Below are 25,424 nucleotides of genomic sequence, written 5' to 3' on the forward strand. Positions count from 1 at the left end.
ACTATTCCATTTTCATCCATATGTCTATCCAATGACCACTTAAATGCCCTTAAAGTTGGCGAGTCTACTACTGTTGCAGGCAGGGCGTTCCACGCCCCTACTACTCTCTGAGTAAAGAAACTACCTCTAACATCTGTCCTAGATCTATCACCCCTCAACTTAAAGCTATGTCCCCTCGTGTTTGCCATCACCATCCGAGGAAAAAGACTCTCACTATCCACCCTATCTAACCCTCTGATTATCTTATATGTCTCAATTAAGTCACCTCTCCTCCTCCTTCTCTCCAACGAAAACAACCTCAAGTCCCTCAGCCTTTCCTTGTAAGACCTTCCCTCCATACCAGGCAACATCCTAGTAAATCTCCTCTGCACCCTTTCCAAAGCTTCCACATCCTTCCTATAATGCGGTGACCAGAACTGCACGCAATACTACAGGTGCGGTCTCACCAGAGTTTTGTACAGCTGCAGCATGACCTCGTGGCTCCGAAACTCGATCCCCCTACTAATAAAAGCTAACACACCATATGCCTTCTTAACAGCCCTATTAACCTGGGTAGCAACCTTCAGGGATTTATGTACCTGGACACCAAGATCTCTCTGTTCATCTACACTACCAAGAATCTTCCCATTAGCCCAGTACTCTGCATTCCTGTTACTCCTTCCAAAGTGAATCACCTCACACTTTTCCGCATTAAACTCCATCTGCCATCTCTCAGCCCAGCTCTGCAGCCTATCTATGTCCCTCTGTACCCTGCAACATCCTTCGGCACTATCCACAACTCCACCGACCTTCGTGTCATCCGCAAATTTACTAACCCACCCTTCTACACCCTCTTCCAGGTCATTTATAAAAATGACAAACAGCAGTGGCCCCAAAACAGATCCTTGCGGTACACCACTAGTAACTAAACTCCAGGATGAACATTTGCCATCAACCACCACCCTCTGTCTTCTTTCAGCTAGCCAATTTCTGATCCAAAGCTCTAAATCACCTTCAACTCCATACTTCCGTATTTTCTGCAATAGCCTACTGTGGGGAACCTTATCAAACGCCTTACTGAAGTCCATATACACCACATCCACTGCTTTACCCTCATCCACCTGTTTGGTCACCTTCTCGAAAAACTCAATAAGGTTTGTGAGGCACGACCTACCCGTCACAAAACCGTGCTGACTATCGCAAATCAACTTATTCTTTTCAAGATGATTATAAATCCTGTCTCTTATAACCTTTTCCAACATTTTACCCACAACCGAAGTAAGGCTCACAGGTCTATAATTACCAGGACTGTCTCTACTCCCCTTCTTGAACAAGGGGACAACATTTGCTATCCTCCAGTCTTCTGGCACTATTCCTGTCGACAATGACGACATAAAGATCAAGGACAAAGGCTCTGCAATCTCCTCCCTGGCTTCCCAGAGAATCCTAGGATAAATCCCATCTGGCCCAGGGGACTTATCTATTTTCACACTTTCCAAAATTGCTAACACCTCCTCCTTGTGAACCTCAATCCCATCTAGCCTAGTAGTCTGAATCTCAGTATTCTCCTCGACAACATTTTCTTTCTCTGCTGTAAATACTGACGAAAAATATTCATTTAACGCTTCCCCTATCTCCTCTGATTCCACACACAACTTCCCACTACTATCCTTGATTGGCCCTAATCTAACTCTCGTCATTCTTTTATTCCTGATATACCTATAGAAAGCCTTAGGGTTTTCCTTGACCCTATCCGCCAATGACTTCTCGTGTCCTCTCCTTGCTCTTCTTAGCTCTCCCTTTAGATCCTTCCTGGCTAGCTTGTAACTCTCAAGCGCCCTAACTTAGCCTTCATGTCTCATCCTAACATAAGCCTTCTTCTTCCTCTTGACAAGCGCTTCAACTTCTTTAGTAAACCATGGCTCCCTCGCTCGACAACTTCCTCCCTGCCTGACAGGTACATACTTATCAAGGACACGCAGTAGCTGCTCCTTGAATAAGTTCCACATTTCGATTGTTCCCATCCCCTGCAGTTTCCTTCCCCATCCTACACATACTAAATCTTGCCTAATCGCATCATAATTTGGTGTGTCCCAGGTGTGTCCCTTGCCTTTTAGCAGGGATGACAAACCCGAGATGTTTCAATGCCTACCCACCCTCCCTCCCCAAACCCAACACTACCCCAGACCGACAAGCTCCAATCCAAGATTGTCCTTTACCAAGGGTTGGAAGGTGATCTTCCAGCCGTCGACCGGAACCCGCGGCAGTTGCCACTCCACTGTCACCTTGGTCTCCAGGATCTTCTTCACGTGAAGCCCAATGGGTGCTGGGATTTCTGCAAAAGGTCAAGGTAAGGCTTTAAAAATTGCAAAAGCCAAGAGCTTCCCTGGGCACATAGGGCAAGGATGTGACCGCGCTAACCTTGCATTGCATTTATCACCCTGGATGACAAGAGGCTCGTTTGGATGAATATGATAAGAACATGGGAACATGAGAAATAGAAGCAGGAGTCGAACATACAGCCCCTCGAGTCTCCTCCACCATTCAATACCATCAGAGCTGATCATCTCCCTCAACTCCACTTTCCTCTCCCCTCCCCGTATCACTTGATTCCCTGAGAGACCAAAAAATCTATCTATCCCAGCCTTAAATGTATTCAACGATGGAGCATCCACAACCCCGTGGGGTGGAGAATTCCAAAGATTCACAACCCTTTGAGTGAAGAAATTTCTCCTCATCTCAGTCCTAAATGGTCGACCTCTGACCGTGTGACTGTGCCTCTGTGTTCTAGATTCCTCAGCCAGGAGAACCAACCTCTCGGTGTCAACCCTGTCAAGCCCCTTCACAATCTTGTCTGTTTCAATGAGATTACCTCTCATTCTTCAAAACTCCAGAGAATACAGGCCCAATTTACTCAGCCTCTCATCATAGGACAACCCCCAGGGACCAATCTAGTGAACCTTCACTGCACCACCTCCAATGCAAGTATATCCTTCCTTCGATATAGAGAGCAAATCTGCACCTAGTATTCCAGGTGTGGCCTCACAAAAGCCCTGTACAATTGTAGCAAGACTTCATCATTCCTCTACTCCAATCCCCTTGCAATAAATTCCAACATGCCATTTGCCTTCCCAATTGTTTGCTGTACCTGCATGCTAATTTTCCATGCTCCTTGTACGAGTACCCCCAAGTCTCTCTCAACAGCAAAATTTAGAAGCTTCACACCTTTCGAAAAATATTTTGTTCCTCTATTCTTATGACCAAAATCAATAACCTCACTTTCCCACATTATACTCCATCTGCCAGCTTATTGCCCATTCGCTTAACCTGTCTATATCTCTTTGCAGCCTCTTTGGGGCCTCACAGCTGACATTCCCACCTAGCTGGTGACATCTAGTAGCAAAACAAGGCAAGCTCCCCACAGCCATTCTCCATGTTTATGATAGCGGCATTATCCCATAACCACATAAAAGATGGGCTGCTTAATGCGAATTAAATCCTCCCCCCCCTCATCCCAATTGAGTTACTCACAGTTGATTGGAGGACGCAATGCTTTATGCCGAGAGTAGCTTTATACCATACCATGTATCATTCTATATAAAACCAGCAGACATCTCGTGGCATTGCTCCTGGCGTGTTAGTGAACACACTGGTACAATCACGTGACAATCACAGTGAGGTATAGGACACACTGTTTTAGCACAGTTCCATTCCAAAACCTTCCATTGTGCACAGTTAGGCTCTTCACTACCCATCAGACAATTCAAAGAGATAAATCCCTGGCAGGAATATCATTTGGATGATGCATTTCAAAGGGTCAGACTGCCTCGAATGAGCCAATGCCAGAGTTTAATAAGGAAGTGTGGACTGTGAGAGCTGGATCAGTCCCTGAGACTGGGACCAATGCTTGTACAGAGACTTTAGACTGCAGTGACTTCAGGTCACACAGGAAACAGTGCACATGCAGAAATGATGGATGGCAGTGGTGCAAGTCCACCCAATGTGCCAGGATCTGATTTTCTTATGTGCATTAGTTCATTTATCAGTGGGGTTGAGTTCAGATTATCCATGGTTGAGAGGGCAGGAAGAAGTTCTTCTCCTAGCCCTCCCTCAGGCTTGCTGTGGGATATGGGATGTCCATTCATTCCCTCCCTTCAGTGAGGTACCTGCCAGGGGCTCACTCAGTGTTTCTAGCATTGAGCTGCCCTTAAAGGAAAACCCTGCATTCCTACAGCACCTTTCATAACCTTTACAGCCAGCGCCAGGTTGCTATGTTTTAATGACTGTTGTAATGTAGGGAGAAACACGGCAGCCAGTTTGCACATAGCAACATCCCACAAGCAAGCAATGCGATAACGGCCCACTAATCTGTTTTAGTAGTGCTGGTTGAAGGATAACTATTAAAATTAGCAGAAGAAAAGGGATTGTAAAGTGAACAAAAAAATAACTCTTCTTAAAACCAATGGCTGTTTTCTTTCAGTGAGCCACTTCTTGAAAGTTGCCAAAAGTGCAATGACTGAAATTCTATCATGCTTGGGCTACTTTGAGTCAAGTTCTATAGCAGTCCTACTGTGCAGAAAGCTCTTAGAATGGTTCCATTCATTCGCTGACTTTATCCTTTTCCACCCCTTCCCTGCAGCTCCCCCCACCGCCCCCCTCCGCCCCACCCCTCCCAACTCCACCCAAGATACTTTCACTTTGATTGCCCTTACGCTTGGCTTGTCCAGGTGGGTTAACGTGGTATTGGTGTTAGATATTTCACCCCCTCCAGCCCCTGACCCCCAGCCACCCAGAGGTAGCCCTGCCAATCCTGTCCCTGCCCCCACCCTGACCAGTCCACACAACCAACATAAACCACTTCAAACCTCCTTGGCGTCTTTTCAGTAAAGACCACCGGCGTCTTAAGACCCTTTGATGAGAGGAGGCGAGACACTGCAGGCCTGAGCTTATGAAAGGGCAGGAGCCTAACCACCGATCATTACCCTGAGCCTTGGCTTCTCCCCCTTGCATTTCCATTTCAAATAAGCCTCACAGCCAGTATGGTTTCTAGGTGCCAAAAAAGGGAGGCATTCATGAGAATAATTTCAAACTTGGAGCTGCTTTCATCTCGCGGCTTCAAACCGCACTGTCAACATTCAGGGCATTTCTTTGGAAGCTTTCTCGTTTCCCCCTCGTCCAATCTAAATAAGGTCCTTCTTTCAAAATAACTGCCAAAAATCAAAGCAGACAGTGTCCCCCCACGTCTCCTTTAATAACCTGCTTCAATTTACTCCTCAGAGACCACTGTGAATGAGAAGCTATGTTAAAGCATCTTAGGGCCAAATGAGCTCCTCAGGGTAGCCATCTCAATCAGGCATTATAAATCCGGGCTTTGATAGGGTGGGATCGCACTGTGCAACATTCACAATTAACATGTTCTATCCACCTTTGCAGTTGTTTATTACCTTTGGGTAGCTACCTTGCCTCTAAGTCATGAAGGTACTGAGAGTGCTGTAAGAGGTACCATCTTTCGGAGGAGATTTAAACCAAGGCCCTGTTTTCCCTTTCAAGTGGGTGTAAAAGATCCCTCTATTTCGAAGAAGAGCGTATGCTTGCTAGCGTGGGGGCGTCACGTATCCATAGACATCAACTGGAATAGAGCTTAAGTTTAATAAAGTTCAACCTTCCTTCTTTAAACCCTAAGAAAACCTGTTGGTCTGGTTTCTTTGCCTTACAATTGGAAAGCAGTGAACAAGGATTCACTAAGGGGGAGCTAAAAACACGGTGTTTTTCAAAATTAAACTCTGTTATGGTAAGACCAGGTGAAGGCTGAGAGGGAACCCTAGACCCCTTTCTCACCGGGTCGTAACACCCACACAGAAGATCCCTGGTTTTGATCTTGCACAAAGCTTATGGGTAATGCTACACCAGGACAGATGCAGCTACTTAAGAGACAAATGGAGAATTCTAAACTCCCCAGTGCGCAACAATGCTCACCCAGAACAGACAATGGAACTTACAATGATTCAATGCCCCATTCACAAATACAATGAAAGGGGACACAGTGACACAACCGCTACTCCTGAAATAATTATCTGGCTTAAAAATTATAGAGTCACAGAGTTATACAGTACAGAAACAGGCCCTTCGGCACATCGTGTCCGTGCTGGCCATCAAGCACCTATCTATTGTAATCCCATTTTCCATCACTTGGCCCGTAGCCTTAAATGCTACGGCGTTTCAAGTGCTCATCTAAATACTTCTTAAATGTTGTGAGGGTTCGTACGTCTACCACCCCTTCAGGCAGTGTGTTCCAGATTCCAACCATCCTCTGGGTGAAATTCTTTTTCCTCAAATCCCCTCTAAACTTCCTGCCCCTTACCTTAAATCTATGCCTCCTGGTTATTGGCCCCTCTGCTAAGGGAAAAAGATTCTTCCTATCTAACCTATCAATGCCCCTCATAATTTTGTAACCTCAACCACCTCCCCCCTCAGCCTTCTCTGCTGTAAGGAAAACAACCCTAGCCTATCCAGTCTCTCTTCATAGCTGAAATACTCCAGCCCAGGCAACATCCTGGTGAATCTCCTCTGCACCCTCTCCAGTGCAATCACATCCTTCCTATAGTGTGGCGACCAGAACTGTACGCAGTACTCCAGCTGTGGCCGAACTAGCATTTTATACAGCTCCATCATAACCTCCCTGCTCTTATATTCTATATCTCTATAAGTTGTTGTTTTACATCAGTCATGAGAAAGAGAGAGGGAATATACCTCACCTATTGAACAATCATTTCCTGTGAACCCATCCTTGCAGATGCACTTCCGATCAACACAGCGGCCTCGATTGTTACAGTTGTTCAGGCAGTCCTGGACACCACATTTGGGCCCTGAATACCCTTTGTTGCAGACACACTTCCCATTGATGCACTGGCCCTGCTGACTACAGTTATTAGGGCAGGTCTGCACACTGCAAGCAGGCCCAGAAAAGCCTGAATTGCAGACGCACTTCCCATTGACACACTGCCCTCGGTCATTGCAGTTCTGAGGACAAGTCTTCACTCCACAGTCAGATCCAGTAAACCCTTTCCTGCAGACGCACTTCCCATTGACACACTGCCCTCGGTCATTGCAGTTCTGAGGACAAGCCTTCACTCCACAGTCCGATCCAGTAAACCCTTTCCTGCAGACGCACTTCCCATTGACACACTGCCCTCGGTCATTGCAGTTCTGAGGACAAGCCTTCACTCCACAGTCAGATCCAGTAAACCCTTTCCTGCAGACACACTTCCCATTGACACACTGCCCTCGGTCATTGCAGTTCTGAGGGCAAGCCTTCACTCCACAGTCAGATCCAGTAAACCCTTTCCTGCAGACACACTTCCCATTGACACACTGCCCTCGGTCATTGCAGTTCTGAGGGCAAGCCTTCACTCCACAGTCCGATCCAGTAAACCCTTTCCCACAGATGCACTTCCCGTTGACACAGCGCCCTCGGCCATGACAGTTGGCAGGACAACCTCGTAGGCCGCAATCCCGCCCAGAGAAGCCTGCGTTGCAGATGCACCTCCCTTCGACGCAGCGGCCTTGACCATTGCAGTCACCTGGACAAGCTACGATTCCGCAATCAGGCCCGGAGTAGCCCTCCTTGCAGACGCAGCTCCCGTCGACACACCTCCCTCGGCCCTTGCAGTCGTCAGGGCAGGTCTCCTCGGTGCAGCCGTGCCCCGTGTACCCGGGGAAGCAGACGCACTTGTCATTGATGCAGCGCCCCTGGTCGTTGCAGTTGTCGGGGCAGATCTCCTCGCTGCAGTCTTTCCCCGTGAACCCCGCCTGGCACACACACCGGCCTGCCACACAATCCCCCTGGCAGTTCGCGGGGCAGCTGGCCTCCGAGCAATGGGGGCCACTCCAGCCTTCCTCGCAAACACAGCCGCAGGTGGAGGCACTGAAAGTTCCGTGTGCGCCACAGTCCAACGCACGCTTTGCACCTGGAAAGTGAGCAATGAAACAGTTAGCCTCCGAAAAAACATCGATTGTGCAACAATTGTGGTTAAATCACGAGTGGATCAGAATCGGTTAAACTGCAGGCTGGCACAGTTAGTACTATGGCACTCTCCTGTAGAGAAGGCACAGTTCAGAAAGAGAGGTTGCTGAGATAACTGTACCAGGATGTTGATAAGAATATGACCTCCATCAAAATCAGGATAGAGTAATATCAGGAAGGTTGTAAAACCAGTGTTCCACTTGATCCGCTGGGATTTCCACCCATCTGGAGAGTTTTAGTTAAAATGACCCCCTCTAAAAGTCAGTAAGGTTGTTTGACCAGGCAGGTCTCTCACAGATAGACCCAATCCCGTCCCCCTCTCAACATCCACAATTACAGGTTATATTCCAGTAAGATCCGATACATAGTGACGAGAAATGAAAACCCTGGCTTGCTTTCCTCTTCCAGTGCATGGCTCTACCTTAAGGGGGCAGTGCAGTTAGCAACAATTGGGAGTTGCCAGAATCTACCAGTTTAATGACAAAACCAGGTTTTGCAGACTGAGGAATGTTGCCTTGGTTTTGTGGTTGTTTATTTGTGGCCATTTTGGCGCCTGGCATATGAAAACCTGTCACCATGCTAAAGTGTCTCCAAGCCAAACAACTGAGAAACCTGCAGTACTTTAGTCGAGTTTCTGTGTGTCTGATATAGAGTGTCCACTGTCACCCTGCACCACACTTACATAAGCTCCGAGAACTTACAGGGAGCTTCCAGCGAGCAAGAGACAAGACCTAGGGATATCCAAGTGAATCTGATGCTATCACAGAATCTCACAATCAGATGGAGGCCACAGCAACTCGCTGCACATAAACGTCCCCCCATCTTCCTTGCTGACTCTTTTGCCAGTTATCTTAAAGCTGTGTCCTCTGATTGCCAACAAAACCTTGAAGCAACCTCCATTTCCACTCATTACATCTAAAGACTTCAAAGTGTCTGGTTTTATGACCAACTTCTGTTGAGTGAAGTCCCAGGTTTGTTCCTGAAATAAATCCCGCTTGTATTACTATACTGCAAGCTGTAAGTCCTCTGTTATGGAAGTGCTGAAGCTAGACTTTAACCCTGCTGTAAGTTGTGACCCTCATGGCAGTTACTGGAAGGAGCTATTGGAACAAATCCACTTAAAAATCAACAATTTATTCACTCAGTCTTTGTGCTCATTGAAGTCCAACCTTTCTTGAGTTCAGGCACAGAATATTGCACCCACGTGAATGTAAATTAGATCTAAAACCCTTCCTAATGAATGGTTAACTTGAGAAGAACACCTCCGAGTGAACCTATTCCTATTTCCTCAGTAGGCCTGTGGCATTGCTGGATAAAGTATCCTGTTTAGTGCCCATTGGTGACTAATTGTCAGGATGGATGGGAGTGTGTGACCTCTGCTAACATTGTTCTGATGACGGCTCCAAACAGGTTCAGGAAATGATCTCAGTGTAACTCCCTCCAGTCTGACCATCCCTACAGAACAATGTAATTCTCCTGATGGAGGCATGTCAGCAATTCAACAGCGAGTGAACTGTGGAAATTGCCCCTACAAGGCAATAGTGTAGACTGCTGGCAGTCCATCAAATATAATTTACGAAAAGGGTAATTTAGTTACTTCTGACAAAGGTTTCACATTGCATTTTGTGGCTTTTACAATTGGTAAAAATCAGCTGAGGTAGAACAGACAAAAACAATGCAATGTAGTTTCAATCAATTCAATGTAATCCCATTCAATGCAATGCGTTCTCAATCAGTGTAATGTAATTTCAATCAATGCAATGTAATTTCAATCAATGCAATGTAATTTCAATCATTGCAAGGTAATTTCAATCATTGCATTGTAATTTCAATCATTGCATTGTAATTTCAATCATTGCAATGCGTTCTCAATCAATGCAATGTAATTTCAATCATTGCAATGTAATTTCAATCATTGCATTGTAATTTCAATCATTGCAATGCGTTCTTAATCAATGCAATGTAATTTCAATCATTGCAATGTAATTTCAATCACTGCATTGTAATTACAATCATTGCAATGCGTTCTTAATCAATGCAATGTAATTTCAATCATTGCAATGTAATTTCAATCACTGCATTGTAATTTCAATCATTGCAATGCGTTCTCAATCAATGCAAAGTAATTTCAATCATTGCAATGTAATTTCAATCATTGCATTGTAATTTCAATCATTGCAATGCGTTCTCAATCAATGCAATGTAATTTCAATCATTGCATTGTAATTTCAATCATTGCAATGCGTTCTCAATCAATGCAATGTAATTTCAATCATTGCATTGTAATTTCAATCATTGCATTGTAATTTCAATCATTGCAATGCGTTCTCAATCAATGCAATGTAATTTCAATCATTGCATTGTAATTTCAATCATTGCATTGTAATTTCAATCATTGCAATGCGTTCTCAATCAATGCAATGAAATTTCAATCATTGCATTGTAATTTCAATCATTGCAATGTAATTTCAATCATTGCATTGTAATTTCAATCATTGTAATGCGTTCTCAATCAATGCAATGTAATTTCAATCACTGCATTGTAATTTCAATCATTGCATTGTAATTTCAATCATTGCAATGCGTTCTCAATCAGTGTAATGTAATTTCAATCAATGCAATGTAATTTCAATCATTGCACTGTAATTTCAATCATTGCAATGCGTTCTCAATCAGTGTAATGTAATTTCAATCATTGCAATGTAATTTCAATCATTGCATTGTAATTTCAATCATTGCAATGCGTTCTCAATCAGTGTAATGTAATTTCAATCAATGCAATGTAATTTCAATCATTGCAATGCGTTCTCAATAAGTGTAATGTAATTTCAATCAATGCAATGTAATTTCAATCATTGCATTGTAATTTCAATCATTGCATTGTAATTTCAATCATTGCAATGCGTTCTCAATCAGTGTAATGTAATTTCAATCATTGCAATGTAATTTCAATCATTGCAATGTAATTTCAATCATTGCAATGCGTTCTCAATCAGTGTAATGTAATTTCAATCAATGCAATGTAATTTCAATCATTGCATTTAAATTCAATCAATGCAATGTAATTTCAATCATTGCAATGCGTTCTCAATCAGTGTAATGTAATTTCAATCAATGCAATGTAATTTCAATCATTGCATTGTAATTTCAATAATTGCAATGCGTTCTCAATCATTGCAATGCGTTCTCAATCAGTGTAATGTAATTTCAATCAATGCAATGTAATTTCAATCATTGCAGTGTAATTTCAATCATTGCAATGCGTTCTCAATCAGTGTAATGTAATTTCAACCAATGCAATGTAATTTCAATCATTGCATTGTAATTTCAATCATTGCAATGCGTTCTCAATCAGTGTAATGTAATTTCAATCAATGCAATGTAATTTCAATCATTGCATTGTAATTTTAATCATTGCAATGTAATTTCAATCATTGCAATGCGTTCTCAATCAGTGTAATGTAATTTCAATCAATGCAATGAAATTTCAATCATTGCATTGTAATTTCAATCATTGCAATGCGTTCTCAATCAGTGTAATGTAATTTCAATCATTGCATTGTAATTTCAATCATTGCAATGTAATTTCAATCACTGCAATGCGTTCTCAATCAGTGTAATGTAATTTCAATCAATGCAATGTAATTTCAATCATTGCAGTGTAATTTCAATCAGTGTAATGTAATTTCAATCAATGCAATGAAATTTCAATCATTGCAATGTAATTTCAATCACTGCAATGAAATTTCAATCATTGCAATGAAATTTCAATCATTGCAATGTAATTTCAATCAGTGCAATGTAATTTCAATCATTGCAATGAAATTTCAATCAGTGCAATGTCATTTCAATCATTGCAATGAAATGTCAATCATTGCAATGTAATTTCAATCAGTGCAATGAAATTTCAATCAGTGCAATGTAATTTCAATCATTGCAATGTAATTTCAATCAGTGCAATGTAATTTCAATCATTGCAATGAAATTTCAATCAGTGCAATGTAATTTCAATCATTGCAATGAAATTTCAATCAGTGCAATGTAATTTCAATCATTGCAATGTAATTTCAATCATTGCAATGTAATTTCAATCATTGCAATGAAATTTCAATCAGTGCAATGTAATTTCAATCATTGCAATGAAATTTCAATCAGTGCAATGTAATTTCAATCATTGCAATGTAATTTCAATCAGTGCAATGTAATTTCAATCATTGCAATGTAATTTCAATCATTGCAATGAAATTTCAATCAGTGCAATGTAATTTCAATCATTGCAATGTAATTTCATTCATTGCAGTGTAATTATCAATCACTGCAATGAAATTTCAATCATTGCAATGTAATTTCAATCAGCGCAATGAAATTTCAATCATTGCAATGTAATTTCAATCATTGCAATGAAATTTCAATCATTGCAATGTAATTTCAATCATTGCAATGTAATTTCAATCATTGCAGTGTAATTTCAATCACTGCAATGAAATTTCAATCATTGCAATGAAATTTCAATCATTGCAGTGTAATTTCAATCACTGCAATGTAATTTCAATCAGTGCAGTGTAATTTCAATCATTGCAATGAAATGTCAATCAGTGCAGTGTAATTTCAATCATTGCAATGAAATTTCAATCATTGCAATGAAATTTCAATCATTGCAATGTAATTTTAATCATTGCAGTGAAATTTCAATCACTGCAATGTAATTTCAATCAGTGCAGTGTAATTTCAATCATTGCAATGTAATTTCAATCATTGCAATGCGTTCTCAATCAGTGTAATGTAATTTCAATCAGTGTAATGTAATTTCAATCATTGCAATGTAATTTCAATCATTGCAATGCGTTCTCAATCAGTGTAATGTAATTTCAATCAGTGTAATGTAATTTCAATCATTGCAATGTAATTTCAATCATTGCAATGCGTTCTCAATCAGTGTAATGTAATTTCAATCAGTGTAATGTAATTTCAATCATTGCAATGTAATTTCAATCATTGCAATGCGTTCTCAATCAGTGTAATGTAATTTCAATCATTGCAATGAAATTTCAATCAGTGCAATGTAATTTCAATCATTGCAATGTAATTTCAATCATTGCAATGTAATTTCAATCATTGCAATGAAATTTCAATCAGTGCAATGTAATTTCAATCATTGCAATGTAATTTCATTCATTGCAGTGTAATTATCAATCACTGCAATGAAATTTCAATCATTGCAATGTAATTTCAATCAGCGCAATGAAATTTCAATCATTGCAATGTAATTTCAATCATTGCAATGAAATTTCAATCATTGCAATGTAATTTCAATCATTGCAGTGTAATTTCAATCACTGCAATGAAATTTCAATCATTGCAATGAAATTTCAATCATTGCAGTGTAATTTCAATCACTGCAATGTAATTTCAATCAGTGCAGTGTAATTTCAATCATTGCAATGAAATGTCAATCAGTGCAGTGTAATTTCAATCATTGCAATGAAATTTCAATCATTGCAATGAAATTTCAATCATTGCAATGTAATTTTAATCATTGCAGTGAAATTTCAATCACTGCAATGTAATTTCAATCAGTGCAGTGTAATTTCAATCATTGCAATGTAATTTCAATCATTGCAATGCGTTCTCAATCAGTGTAATGTAATTTCAATCAGTGTAATGTAATTTCAATCATTGCAATGTAATTTCAATCATTGCAATGCGTTCTCAATCAGTGTAATGTAATTTCAATCAGTGTAATGTAATTTCAATCATTGCAATGTAATTTCAATCATTGCAATGCGTTCTCAATCAGTGTAATGTAATTTCAATCAGTGTAATGTAATTTCAATCATTGCAATGTAATTTCAATCATTGCAATGCGTTCTCAATCATTGCAATGAAATTTCAATCATTGCAATGTATTCCTGATCGATACAAAGTAAGCCAAATAATTCATTATTTACCCAATCAATGCAATGTAATTCTAATCAATGCAATATTTACCAATTCAATGTATCTCAATGAATGCAATGTAATCTTAACCAATGCAATGTATTCCTGATCAATGCAATATAATCTCAATCAATGCTTCCTCTCTCTATTTCTCTCTCTCCCCCCTCATACCATCTACTGGAACAGTGAGAGTCCATTCATCATTATATTACCAGATCCATTTTCTGGCTGTGTCTCCATAAATCAATTTTTATTTTTAGTACATTGAAAGATTTATAACCAATGCTCTGGTGTTCACATTCCCAGATCGCAGTGACTTTGCCTTCAATATCCTGACATCTTCCTGCTCCCTATCATAAGGTGACTAAATAAATGATATTCTGTCTTTATTGCAATAGGGATCTGAAATGTTTCCCCACATTGTGAACTGCAGTGAACCTGGCCTTTGACAGTGGGTGCTAGATCCAGTCAGTAGAATTGGACTCACCACAACATGCATTGCTGGAGCACTGTTGACGCAGTGTGGCCACCTGTTTCTCGAGGACCTCCAGGCGGCTGAGCAGGGCCTGGATATCATCGCAGCCGCACACCTGTGGAGGGATGTTGATCCTGTGTGTGAAGACAACCTGATTGGTGGGGTCAACAGTGTGCTCAAAACGCTTGTCGTCTCTGGCCTCGTCCTGGGCCTCAAAGATACGGGCCAAGGGTTTGGAGAGGTTGGCCGACCACGACTTGCAATCGGGCAGCCTGATGTTGTAGACATGGTTGACGGTGGTGGGACGGCCAGACGTGATGTTGGGCAGTAGCGCCCGCCTCTGGCGGATTGTCTTCACGAAGACACCACAGTCGCCTCGATCCAAGGACACTGCCACAAAGAGGAGTAAGATCTTGAAGGCGAGCCCCATCTCTGTAGCTATAAACAGGGGCAAAAGGAGTCCAGTCTTGTGTAGGGCTAACGGGTTCAGTAAGGAGAACTGTTAAAGTGATCTTGGATCTTAGATGCAGCACAATTCCTATAAGATGGAAATATTACAATTAGCGACATGAGTAATGGTGTCAGCTGTGGCTCAGTGAGTAGCATGCTTCCCTTCAACTTAGAAGGTTATGGGTTCAAATTCTACTTCAGGTAGTTGAGCAGAAAAATCCTGTTATGTCCTTACAGTGCAGTACTGAGGGGACACTGCTGAGTCAGAGATGAAACCATTCTGATAAGATGTTAAACTGAGGCCCTGTCTGCCCCCTGAATCACAGAATTGTTACAGCACAGAAAGAGGCCATTTGGCCCATTGTGTCGTTCCCAGCTCCCAGAATGAGAAAATCACCGAATACCATTCCCCCACCTTCTCTCTTCCTTTTCAGATAACAGTCTAATTCTCTTTTGAATGCTTCATTTGAACCTGCCTCCATCACATTCACAGGCAGAGCATTCCAGACCCTAACCACTCTGTGTGAAAATGTTTTTCCTCATGTCACTTTTGCTTCTCTTACCAAATACTTTAAATCTGTGTCGTCTCATTCTCGATCCTTTCACAAGTGGGAACAGTTTCTCTCTATCTACTCTGTGCAGACCCCTCATGATTTTGAAAACCTCTATCAAATCACCTCTCAGCCTTCTCTTCTCCAAAGAAAACAGTCCTAACTTCTCCAGTCTACCTTCATAATTCAAGTTCCTCAGCCCTGGAACCATTCTCATGAATCATTTCTGTACTCTCTCCAATGCCCTCATATCTTTCTGAAAGTGCAGTTCCCAGAATTGGACACAATACTCCAGCTGAGGCTGAACTAGTGTCTTATACAAGTTCAACATAACTTCCTTGCTCTTGTACTCTATGCCCCTATTAATAAAGCCCAGGATACTGTATGCTTTATTAACCACTCTCTCAACCTGTCCTGCCAGGTGTATCTGTATCTGTTATGCACATATACAACTAGGTCCCTCTGCTCCTGCACTCCCTTTAGAATTGTACCCTTTATTTTATATTGTCCTTCTATGTTCTTCCTACCAAAATAAGTCACCTCATACTTCTCTGCATTGAACTTCATCTGCCACCTGTCTGCCCATTCCACCAACTTGTCTATGTCAGCTGAGTGTAAAGGATCACATGGCACTATTGAAAGAAGAGTAAGGGAGCTCTCCATTGTGTCCTGACTATTATTCATCCTTCAACCAGCATCACCAGAAAGCAGATGACTTATTCCACGTGGATTCCAACAGAAGTTTCATCCTTCGTGTTTTGAATCCACCCAGGATTACAGGTATCTCCGAGACATACAACATTCCTCGAACTGCTGTTCTCGCCACATCCTGAGATCCACACTCAGTGCCATGCACCGCCACATGTACACACTGGACCTCTCTCTCCAGAAGCACCACCTCACCTTATCTCAAAGCTGTTCTACTCCACAGTTTCATTTCATCCTTCATCTTATCCGACGCATTAACAAAAAATGCTTGTTCTTCCTTTCAGGTGTTAAGGAACACAAGCTCCAGCAGCTGATGGGGACTAATGCCCCTCCAGATCCTTCATCCCCTTCACTTCCCTCTGACCCCACCCCTTCTGATCTGACCCCTTGCCGTGTATTCACAATACCCTCTGACCTCCCCCTCTCTGACACTGAACGTTCTGTACTCAGCAAAGGACTCAGTTTAACCCCTTACACCCCCACCTCAATGAATTTCACGCTCGGCATGACGTTGAGCTCTTCTTCTGTCACCTTCACCTCCGGGCTCACTTCTTTGACCAGGAGTCCTCCCCCTGACCAGCAGATCCATTCACCCACCTCCAGCATTCTCCCTCTACCTGGACCCCTCCCTCTGGCCTCTTACCCACTCTTGATCTTTTCATTGAAAACTGTCGTCGAGACATCGGTCGTCTCAATTTCTCTGTCCCCCCTCACTCACTCTAACCTGTCCCCCTTTGAACTTGCTGCACTCCATTCTCTCAGATCTAACCCCGACATGGTCATCAAACCTGCAGACAAGGGTGGTGCTGTTGTTGCCTGGCGTACCGCCCTCTACCTTGCAGAGGTTCAGTGCCAACTCTCAGACACTTCTTCCTACTTTCGTCTGAACCATGACCCCACCACCGAACATCTAGCCACTGTCCACAGGACAGTCACTGACCTCATCTCCTTTGGAGATCTTCCCTCTACAGCTTCCAACCTCATAGTCCCGCAACCCCGGACAGCCCGCTTCTACCTCCTTCCCAGAATCCACAAACAGGACTGTCCCGGCAGACCCATTGTGTCAGCCTGCTCCTGTCCCACTGAACTTCTTTCTTCCTATCTTGACTCTATCTTTTCTCTGCTGGTCCAGTCTCTTCCCACCTACATCCGTGACTCTTCTGACGCCCTATGTCATTTCGACAATTTCCAGTTTCCTGGCCCCAACCGCCTCCTCTTCACCATGGACGTCCAATCTCTTTACACCTCCATCCCCCACCAAGACGGTTTGAGGGTTCTCCGCTTCTTCCTGGAACAGAGGCCCAACCAGTCCCCATCCACCACCACCCTCCTCTGCCTGGCTGAACTTGTTCTCACATTGAACAACTTCTCCTTCAACTCCACTCACTTCCTTCAAGTAAAAGGTGTTGCTATGGGTACCCACATGGGTCTTAGTTATGCCTGTCTTTTTGTGGGATATGTCGAACATTCCTTGTTCCAGTCCGACTCAGGCCCCCTCCCCCAATTCTTTTTCCGGTACATTGATGACTGTATCGGTGCCGTTTCCTGCTCCCGCCCCGAACTGGAAAACTTTATCAACTTTGCTTCTAATTTCCACCCTTCTCTCACCTTTACATGGTCCATCTCTGACACTTCCCTTCCCTTCCTCGACTTTTCTGTCTCCGTCTCTGGGGATAGGCTGTCTACGAATATTCATTATAGGCCCACCGACTCCCACAGCTACCTCGACTACACTTCTTCACACCCTGCCTCCTGTAAGGACTCCATTCCATTCTCCCAGTTTCTCTGTCTCCGATGCATCTGCTCTGATGATGCCACCTTCCATGACGGTGCTTCTGATAATTCTTCGTTTTTCCTCAATCGAGGATTCCCCCCCACTGTGGTTAACAGTGCCCTCAACCGTGTCTGGCCCATTTCCCGCACCTCTACCTTCACCCCGTCCCCTCCCTCCCAGAACCGTGACAGGGTTCCCCTTGTCCTCACGTTCCACGCCAACAGCCTCCAGATCCAAAGGATCATCCTCCGCCACTTCTGCCACATCCAGCATGATGCTACTACCAAACGCATCTTCCCCTCCCTTCCCCTGTCAGCATTCCGAAGGGATCGTTCCCTCCACAACACCCTGGTCCACTCCTCCATTACCCCCACCACCTTGTCCCCTTCCCATGGCACCTTCCCCTGCAATCGCAGGAGGTGTAATACCTGCCCATTTACCTCCTCTCTCCTCACTATCCCAGGTCCCAAACACTCCTTTCAGGTGAAGCAGCGATTTACTTGTACTTCTTTCAATGTAGTATACTGTATTCGCTGCTCACAGTGTGGTCTCCTCTACATTGGGGAGACCAAGCGCAGACTGGGTGACCGCTTTGCGGAACCCCTCCGCTCAGTCCGCAAGCAGGACCCTGAGCTTCCGGTTGCTTGTCATTTCAACACTCCCCCCTGCTCTCATGCTCACATCTCTGTCCTGGGATTGCTGCAGTGTTCCAGTGAACATCAACGCAAGCTCGAGGAACAGCATCTCATCTACCGATTAGGCACACTACAGCCCGCCGGACTGAACATTGAGTTCAATAATTTCAGAGTATGACGGGCCCTCCTTTTTATGTTTAGTTCTTTTTTCTTTTTCCTTTTTTATTTGGTTATTTTATTTTAGTATTTTTATTTTGTTTAGTTTGTTTCTACCGTGCCTACCCACTGTCTGGGTTTTTTAAAAAATGTTTATGTTTGGAGTGCTTTGTGCTTTACACTCAATTCACACCCTCTCTGTACTAACGCTTTGTCTTTCAGCACACCATTAACATACCGTTTGCCTTTGTTCCATGACCTTCTGGTCGGTTATTCGCTGTGACCCAGTCCTATCAACATCTCTTTTGTTATCTCTTGCCCCACCCCTGCTTTACTTGCTTAAAATCTTTTACATTTCTAACCTTTGCCAGTTCTGATGAAGGGTCACTGACCTGAAACGTTAACTCTGCTTCTCTCTCCATAGATGCTGCCAGACCTGCTGAGTATTTCCAGCATTTCATGTTTTTATTAAAGCAGATGATCTGGCCATTTATCAAATATGTATTTGTGGGATCTTGCTGTGCACAGATTGGCTGCTATTTTACTAACATATGAATTAGGAACAGGAATAGGCCACTCAGCCCCTCCAGCCTGCTCCGCCATTCAATAAGTTCATGGCTGAACTGATTTCTCCACATTACCACCTACCCCGATAACCTTTCACCCCCTTGCTTATCAAGAATCTATCTACCTCAGCCTTAAACATATTCAAAGACTCTGCTTCCACGGCCTTTTGAGGACGAGAGTTCCAAAGACTCACAACCCTCTGAGGGAAAAAGATTCTCCTCATCTCTGTCTTAAATGGGCGACCCCTTATTTTTAAACAGTGACCCCTGGTTCTAGATTCGCCCACAAGGGGAAACATCCTTTCCACATCCACCCTCTCCACACCCCTCAGGATCTGAGATGTTTCAATCAAGTCGCCTCTTACTCTTCTAAATTCCAGTGGATACAAGCCTCTCCTATCCAATCTTTCCTCATAAGATAGCCCACTCTTTCGAGGTATTAGTCTAGTAACCCTTCTCTGAACTGCTTCCAATGCATTTACATCCTTCCTTAAATAAGGAGACCAATACTGTACACAGTACTCCAGATATGGTCTCATAAATGCCCTGTATAGCTGAAACATAAACTCCCTACTTCAAGTGACTTCTTGCCTTTATGATTTCTCATCTCTCCCCACACTACTTCTGCATCCTGGTTTCTAGAACTTAGGTCATCCTTCTGTATTGCGTTAATACCATCTTTAATTAACAGAACCACCCCTCCATCTTTTCCTAGCTTCCTGTCCTTCCTAAATGCCATGTACCCTTCAATATTCAGGTTCCAATCTATGTCGTCCTGCAGCCATGTCTCTGTAATGACTATCAGATCTTACTTATTTATTTCTATTTGCGCTATCAGTTCACCTGTTTTGTTTTGAATGCTACGTGCATTCAGATACAGAGCCTTTAGTTTGGTCCTTTTATTATTTCTGTAACCGCTTGCCTTATCTGTTGATTTACTCTTAGATTTGTATGCTCTGAACCTTCCTGTCACAGTCTGTTTATCATTTCCCATATTAATACCTTCCTCTCTTGCCTTGTCTCTACTCCTTGATTTACCATATCTTCCCAAATTTGATCCCTTGCCCCCACTATTCAGTTTAAAACCCTCTCTACTTCCCTAGTTATGCGGCTGGCTAGAACACCGGCTCCAGTAAGGTTCAGGCGTAGACCGTCCCAAAGGTACAGCCACCACTTTCCCCAGTACTGGTGCCAGTGCCTCATGAACCAGAACCCACATCTACCACACCAGTCTTGGAGCCACACATTAATTTCTCTAATCTTATTTGCTGACATTACTATAGGGACTCCACTTCAAAGGTATTTCATTGGCTATAAAGTGCTTCAGGATGTCCTGAGGTGGTGAAAGGTGCTATAGAAATGCAAGTCGCTCTTTCTTTTAGGCGTTAAATGTTTTTATTTTGCCAGAGACAGCAGCATATTGACCATTCGCACATGATCTGATGGTAAATCTCAGTAACAAATGCTCTGCTTTTACAAACATGGCCTCATCCTTAGCAGGCCAGCTCTAAACGACCGAGCAGAGAAACCTGCAAACAAGAATCAGTGAGACAGAAGGGTCCTGAGTTAAATGATGATCCTCCCCCTCCCCCCACCATCTGTGGATCTTTACATGCTTGTTGTTAGCTAGCAGCCAGGCTCCAGCACAGCATTGCACGAAAGCTCAGAGGAGTGAAGGCAACTGACCTTGGCTATCCACCTCTTACAAGAACCTTCCTGGGAAACCATCAGGTCCAACAGAACTCCCCCAAGGGACTGAGATGACATGTGCTCTGCCTTTCCATGTGCAGCCTCCTGAACACAGTCGAGGCTTTTGCGAATGCAAAACATCGAACAAAATACATACCGAACTGAGTGGAACAAACACAACTGGATTACAGTGAAACACAGGAAAATATACAGACTGGATGATTGACTTTGCAAGCAACAATAACATTTATATAGTGTCTTTTCCACAGTAAGACACCCCAAGGCATTTCACAGGAGCGTTATTGAACAGACTTTGACACTGAGCCATATAATTGAGATATTAGGACAGGTGACTAAAGAACACACAGGTAGGTTTTAAGGAGCGGTTTGAAGGAGGAAGGTGAGGTAGCGCGTCGGAGAGGTTTATGAAGGGAATTCCAGAGCTTAGGGCCCTGACAGCTGAAGGCATGACCACCAGTGGTGTAATTGGAGAATGCCCAAGTGGCTGGAATTGGAGGATTGCAGAGATCTCGGAGGGGTTACAGAGGAGTGGAGGTGGTTATAAAGATAGGGAGAGGGTGAGGCTGTGGAGGGATTTGAGAACAAGCAAGCCGACCTTAAAATCGAGGCATTGCTCAACTGGGAGTCAATGTGGGTCAGTGGGCACAGGGGGTGATGGGTAGATGCGACTTGGTACCTGTTAGAAAGGAAAGCAAGGAAATTACATTTATACAGTGCCTTTTACGACCTCAGGACATCCCAAAATGCTTCACAGCCAATGATGTAGAGAGGCAAGGAGAAGATGTTTCCATTTGTAGGCGAGTCCAAGATGAGGGGCCATAAATATAAGGTAGCCACGAATAAGACCAAGAGGACATTTAGGAGAAACATCTTTAGCCAGAGAACGGTGAGAATGTGGAACTCACCATGGCAGGGAGCAATTGTGGCAAATAGCTTTGATACATTTAAGAGGAAACTAGATAAACACATGAGGGAGAAAGGAATAGAGGGATATGTTGATAGGGCTAGATGAAAAAAGGGTAGCAGGAGATTCATGTGGAGCATAAAAACCAATGTAGACCTGTTAGTGGATGGAAAAAAAATGTCATAATATGTAAATCCTTTTGAAGGGTAGTCGCTGGTGTAAAGGAGGAAAGGCGGCAGTCAAATGGTACACAGCAAGATCCCACAACCAAGCATCTTTTTTTGTAGTATTGAAATGAGGTCATAGTAACACAGGCAAGGCCAACTGTAACTCTCCCCAGCCTAGGGGGAGCTGAAGCTCACCTGGTACCCTGTTACAGGTAGGGCAGGGTGGGAGGGTGGGGGGGAGTGGTTGGTGCAGGGGGGTATTCCAGTGTCTGCCCTCTTAAAGGGAAATAATAAAGGGGAGAGCCGAGGATGGAGCTGGAAGTTAGTGGGGGTGAACTTGGAGGTGAAAAATTGACAGAATCTCAAGCTCAATATTCTGTTCCTCTGACTTCAATTAAAGTGGGTGGGGGGGGGGGCGGATTCGGGAGGCAGTGGGATAGGGTGAAATATAATGGATACCGATCTCCGGCTGCTTTGTGTCCCTTGCCCCCCAACCCCTCTGCCACCTCCTCCAACTAATGTTCAATTTCTAAAAAAATATTTTTTAGACTGCCCACATAAATTGGAATCAAGAAAAGGGGAGTTTTGGAGACTCTGCAAGACTGAAGTATTTCCTTTCTGTAGCTCCGTTAGTGGAAAGCTTTTGTGAATGGAATGGTTTCAGTATCAGTTGCTAAACCCACACACCTGATTCCTCATTCAAAGTGCTGAAATGTTAAACTACTCGTTTAAACAAGCACCAATTGCAGACTCAGTGAGTTCGCATGTCAGTGTGAGTGTGCAGTTGTCAATCTGACCTTTCTCCTTCTTAAAGGGCTCCTTTGTGCCCACTCAGAGAGAGAGAGGTCCTATTGAACCTGAAGGACAAGGCCTCAATTGAGACAGGCAGCGTCCCACACAGGATGATGTTGGCAGGCGCGATGACATGTGAAAATATAACATTACAGAGAAAGCGCAGCAGCAATTAGTTTAACAAACACATAGGTTGCAGCCTGTTAACCTGATAGATTCAGGGGAACCCACCCTGTTAATAAATAAATCGTCTTAAATCCAGAGGTAAAAGACTCACTCGTTGGCTAACTTTTACTTTTCAACTTAAAATTTAAAACAAAAAATCCTATATTTTAATGTTACTACTTGTCACTTTTCGGGATTACATCTGGGAAGTTTTCTAGGTACTTGTGTCCCTATGATCTGAAGTGCATCCTTTCGGCCCATTAACTAAGAGTGATTCATGCTCCTGATAGGCATCGGGAGGTTTAAGTGAAGAGTGACTGCTACGAACGTCACTCGGCCAGCTTTCCCAATCTGTCTTTTGGATGAGATGTTAAACCGAGGTTCCATCTGCCCTCTCCGCTGGATATAAATGATCGCAAGGACACGATTTTGAAGAGGAGAGGGGTGTTCTCCAATATTGATACCTCAACCAACATTGCTAAAAAATGACAGACTATCTGTTCAATGTCATTGCCATTTAGAGGATCTTGCTCTGCATGAATTAGCTGCCTTATTTCTCTAAATTGCAACACTAACTACACTTGCAACATGATTGGCTGTTAAGGGTGTTGATACATCCAGAGGCTTTGGAAAGATGCTGTACAATTGCAAGCTCTTTCTTTCCGGTTTAAGTCAGCACCAGGCGAGGGGGATGATCTCTGCAGCAACATCGGAAACATGTTCCCAATTTCTCTCCATTCACTGCACACACAAGGAATCTTCTGCTCCCAGTGGCTCCGGTGTTCTGGAATTCTTTGTCATTCCTGACAATCTGTAAACAAAGATTCTTGGGATCACACCGCACTGTTCAGCAAGATGCCAGCTGTACGAGCCCAGGTCTGAAAAACCGTTCGCTTCCTTTTCATTTCATTCACTCAATTATCAAGATGGTTTTAGCAAAGGAAAACAATGATACTGGGCCTGAGCAAACAGACCGCTTGTTAGTTCATGGAAACTGATTAGAAACTGACCCCCTGACACAGGCAAACAGTCAATCAGGCTTCCAAAAAATTTCCAAAACTACAATTAACAACAACTTGCATTTATAGAGAACCTTTAACGTACTAAGGTATCCCAAGGTGCTTCACAGGAGCTTTATCAAAACAAAATTTGACATTGAGAGGGGGGAATTCCAGAGTTTAGGGCCCAGACAACTGAGGGGACAGTCGTCAATGGTGCAGCAATGAAAATTGGGGGTGGTCAAGGGCCAGAATTGGAGGAGTACAGAGTGCTCAGATGGTTATAGGACTGGAGGAGCTTACAGGGAGTCAGGGAGAGGGAGTGGCCCACATGGAATGATTTGAACATGGCGATAAGAATCTGTGGTAAGTAATGGAGAGAATGTGACTGTTTGACATAAGAACAGCAAAGAGGGCTTGGAATATACCAATGGGCTCTGTTGGAGCTCGTACCAGTCTACGGGGCTTGGCTGCTGGTTTCTACATGGGGCACTGGGCCAGGACAGAGAGAGTGAATGTGTCCAGTAGACCTCTCAGGATTTCAGAAGCATGGAAGCTGTTTGTTGAGCGAATGTTAACTCAGCAGCAAAACAAATTTACGTCACTAAGGAAAGATGAACTTGCATTTCACAATCCTAGGACATCCCAAAGCTCTTTACAGTCAACGAAATACTTTAGAAGTGTAGTTCCTGTTGTAATGTAGGAAATGCAGCAGCCAATTTGCACACAGCAAGATCCCACAAAACAGCAATGTAATAATGACCAGATAACCTGTTTGAAGGTGTTGGTTGAAGGGTAAATATTGGCCCTGCACATCATGCTCCTATGTTGCTTTTATCTGTTAACTTAATGCACCTTCGTACGTATTGTACTGTGGCTAAACATTCTGGAATCATTCCCCTGGATAATAAGCAAGTGTTCATCATCACAAATAAACATAAGGTGGTGATGTAAGTCACCGTTTGATGCCTTGAAATGCGTGTGGAAAAACAACAAGCCGATCATTCGGACCAAGATACTGGTTTATGAGGCCTGTGTTCTCAGCACCTTGTTGTACGGCTGTGAAACATGGATGACCTCAAGCTATCAGGAAAGGAAGCTCAACAATTTTCATCTTCCAAGTCTGTGGCACAGTCTCGGCATCTCATGGAAGGACAAAATCATGAATGAAACAGAGCTCTCAAAGGCAAATTTCCCAAGTACGCTCGGACTCATCAAGCAGAGGGGTACGTTTGCAGGATGGAAGACGGATGTATTCCCAAGGATATTCCCAAGGATATTGGGGAGGTAGCTGGAACCAGAAGACCAGTAGGACGGCCCAAAGCTCTGCATCGAGGATACATGCAATTGTGACATGGAAGATGTAAACATTGATTTTCACACGTGGGAGACACTAACCAACAACAGAGGGAAATGGCCGGAGTGTGCCACCAT

The 25,424-nt window shown here is 43.4% G+C and overlaps 1 protein-coding gene across 2 annotated transcripts in view; it reads right to left on the reverse strand.

The window, feature by feature from the left end:
• The window catches only part of LOC137346092 (tenascin-like), a 326,039-nt gene that overhangs the window by 261,485 nt on the left and 39,130 nt on the right, over window positions 1–25,424 (reverse strand). For both annotated transcript variants that reach the window (XM_068009389.1, XM_068009390.1), the window contains exons 2-4: window positions 14,427–14,952; window positions 6,735–7,946; window positions 2,199–2,314 (exon numbers count right to left, since the gene is read on the reverse strand). In XM_068009389.1, coding sequence (XP_067865490.1) covers window positions 2,199–2,314; window positions 6,735–7,946; window positions 14,427–14,844 — 1,746 coding nt within the window. In that variant the 5' untranslated portion in view covers window positions 14,845–14,952. The remainder of the gene's footprint in view (window positions 1–2,198; window positions 2,315–6,734; window positions 7,947–14,426; window positions 14,953–25,424) is intronic.

Source organism: Heterodontus francisci, chromosome 29 (genome assembly GCF_036365525.1).
Source record: "Heterodontus francisci isolate sHetFra1 chromosome 29, sHetFra1.hap1, whole genome shotgun sequence".
Classification (NCBI taxonomy): Eukaryota; Metazoa; Chordata; class Chondrichthyes; order Heterodontiformes; family Heterodontidae; genus Heterodontus; species Heterodontus francisci.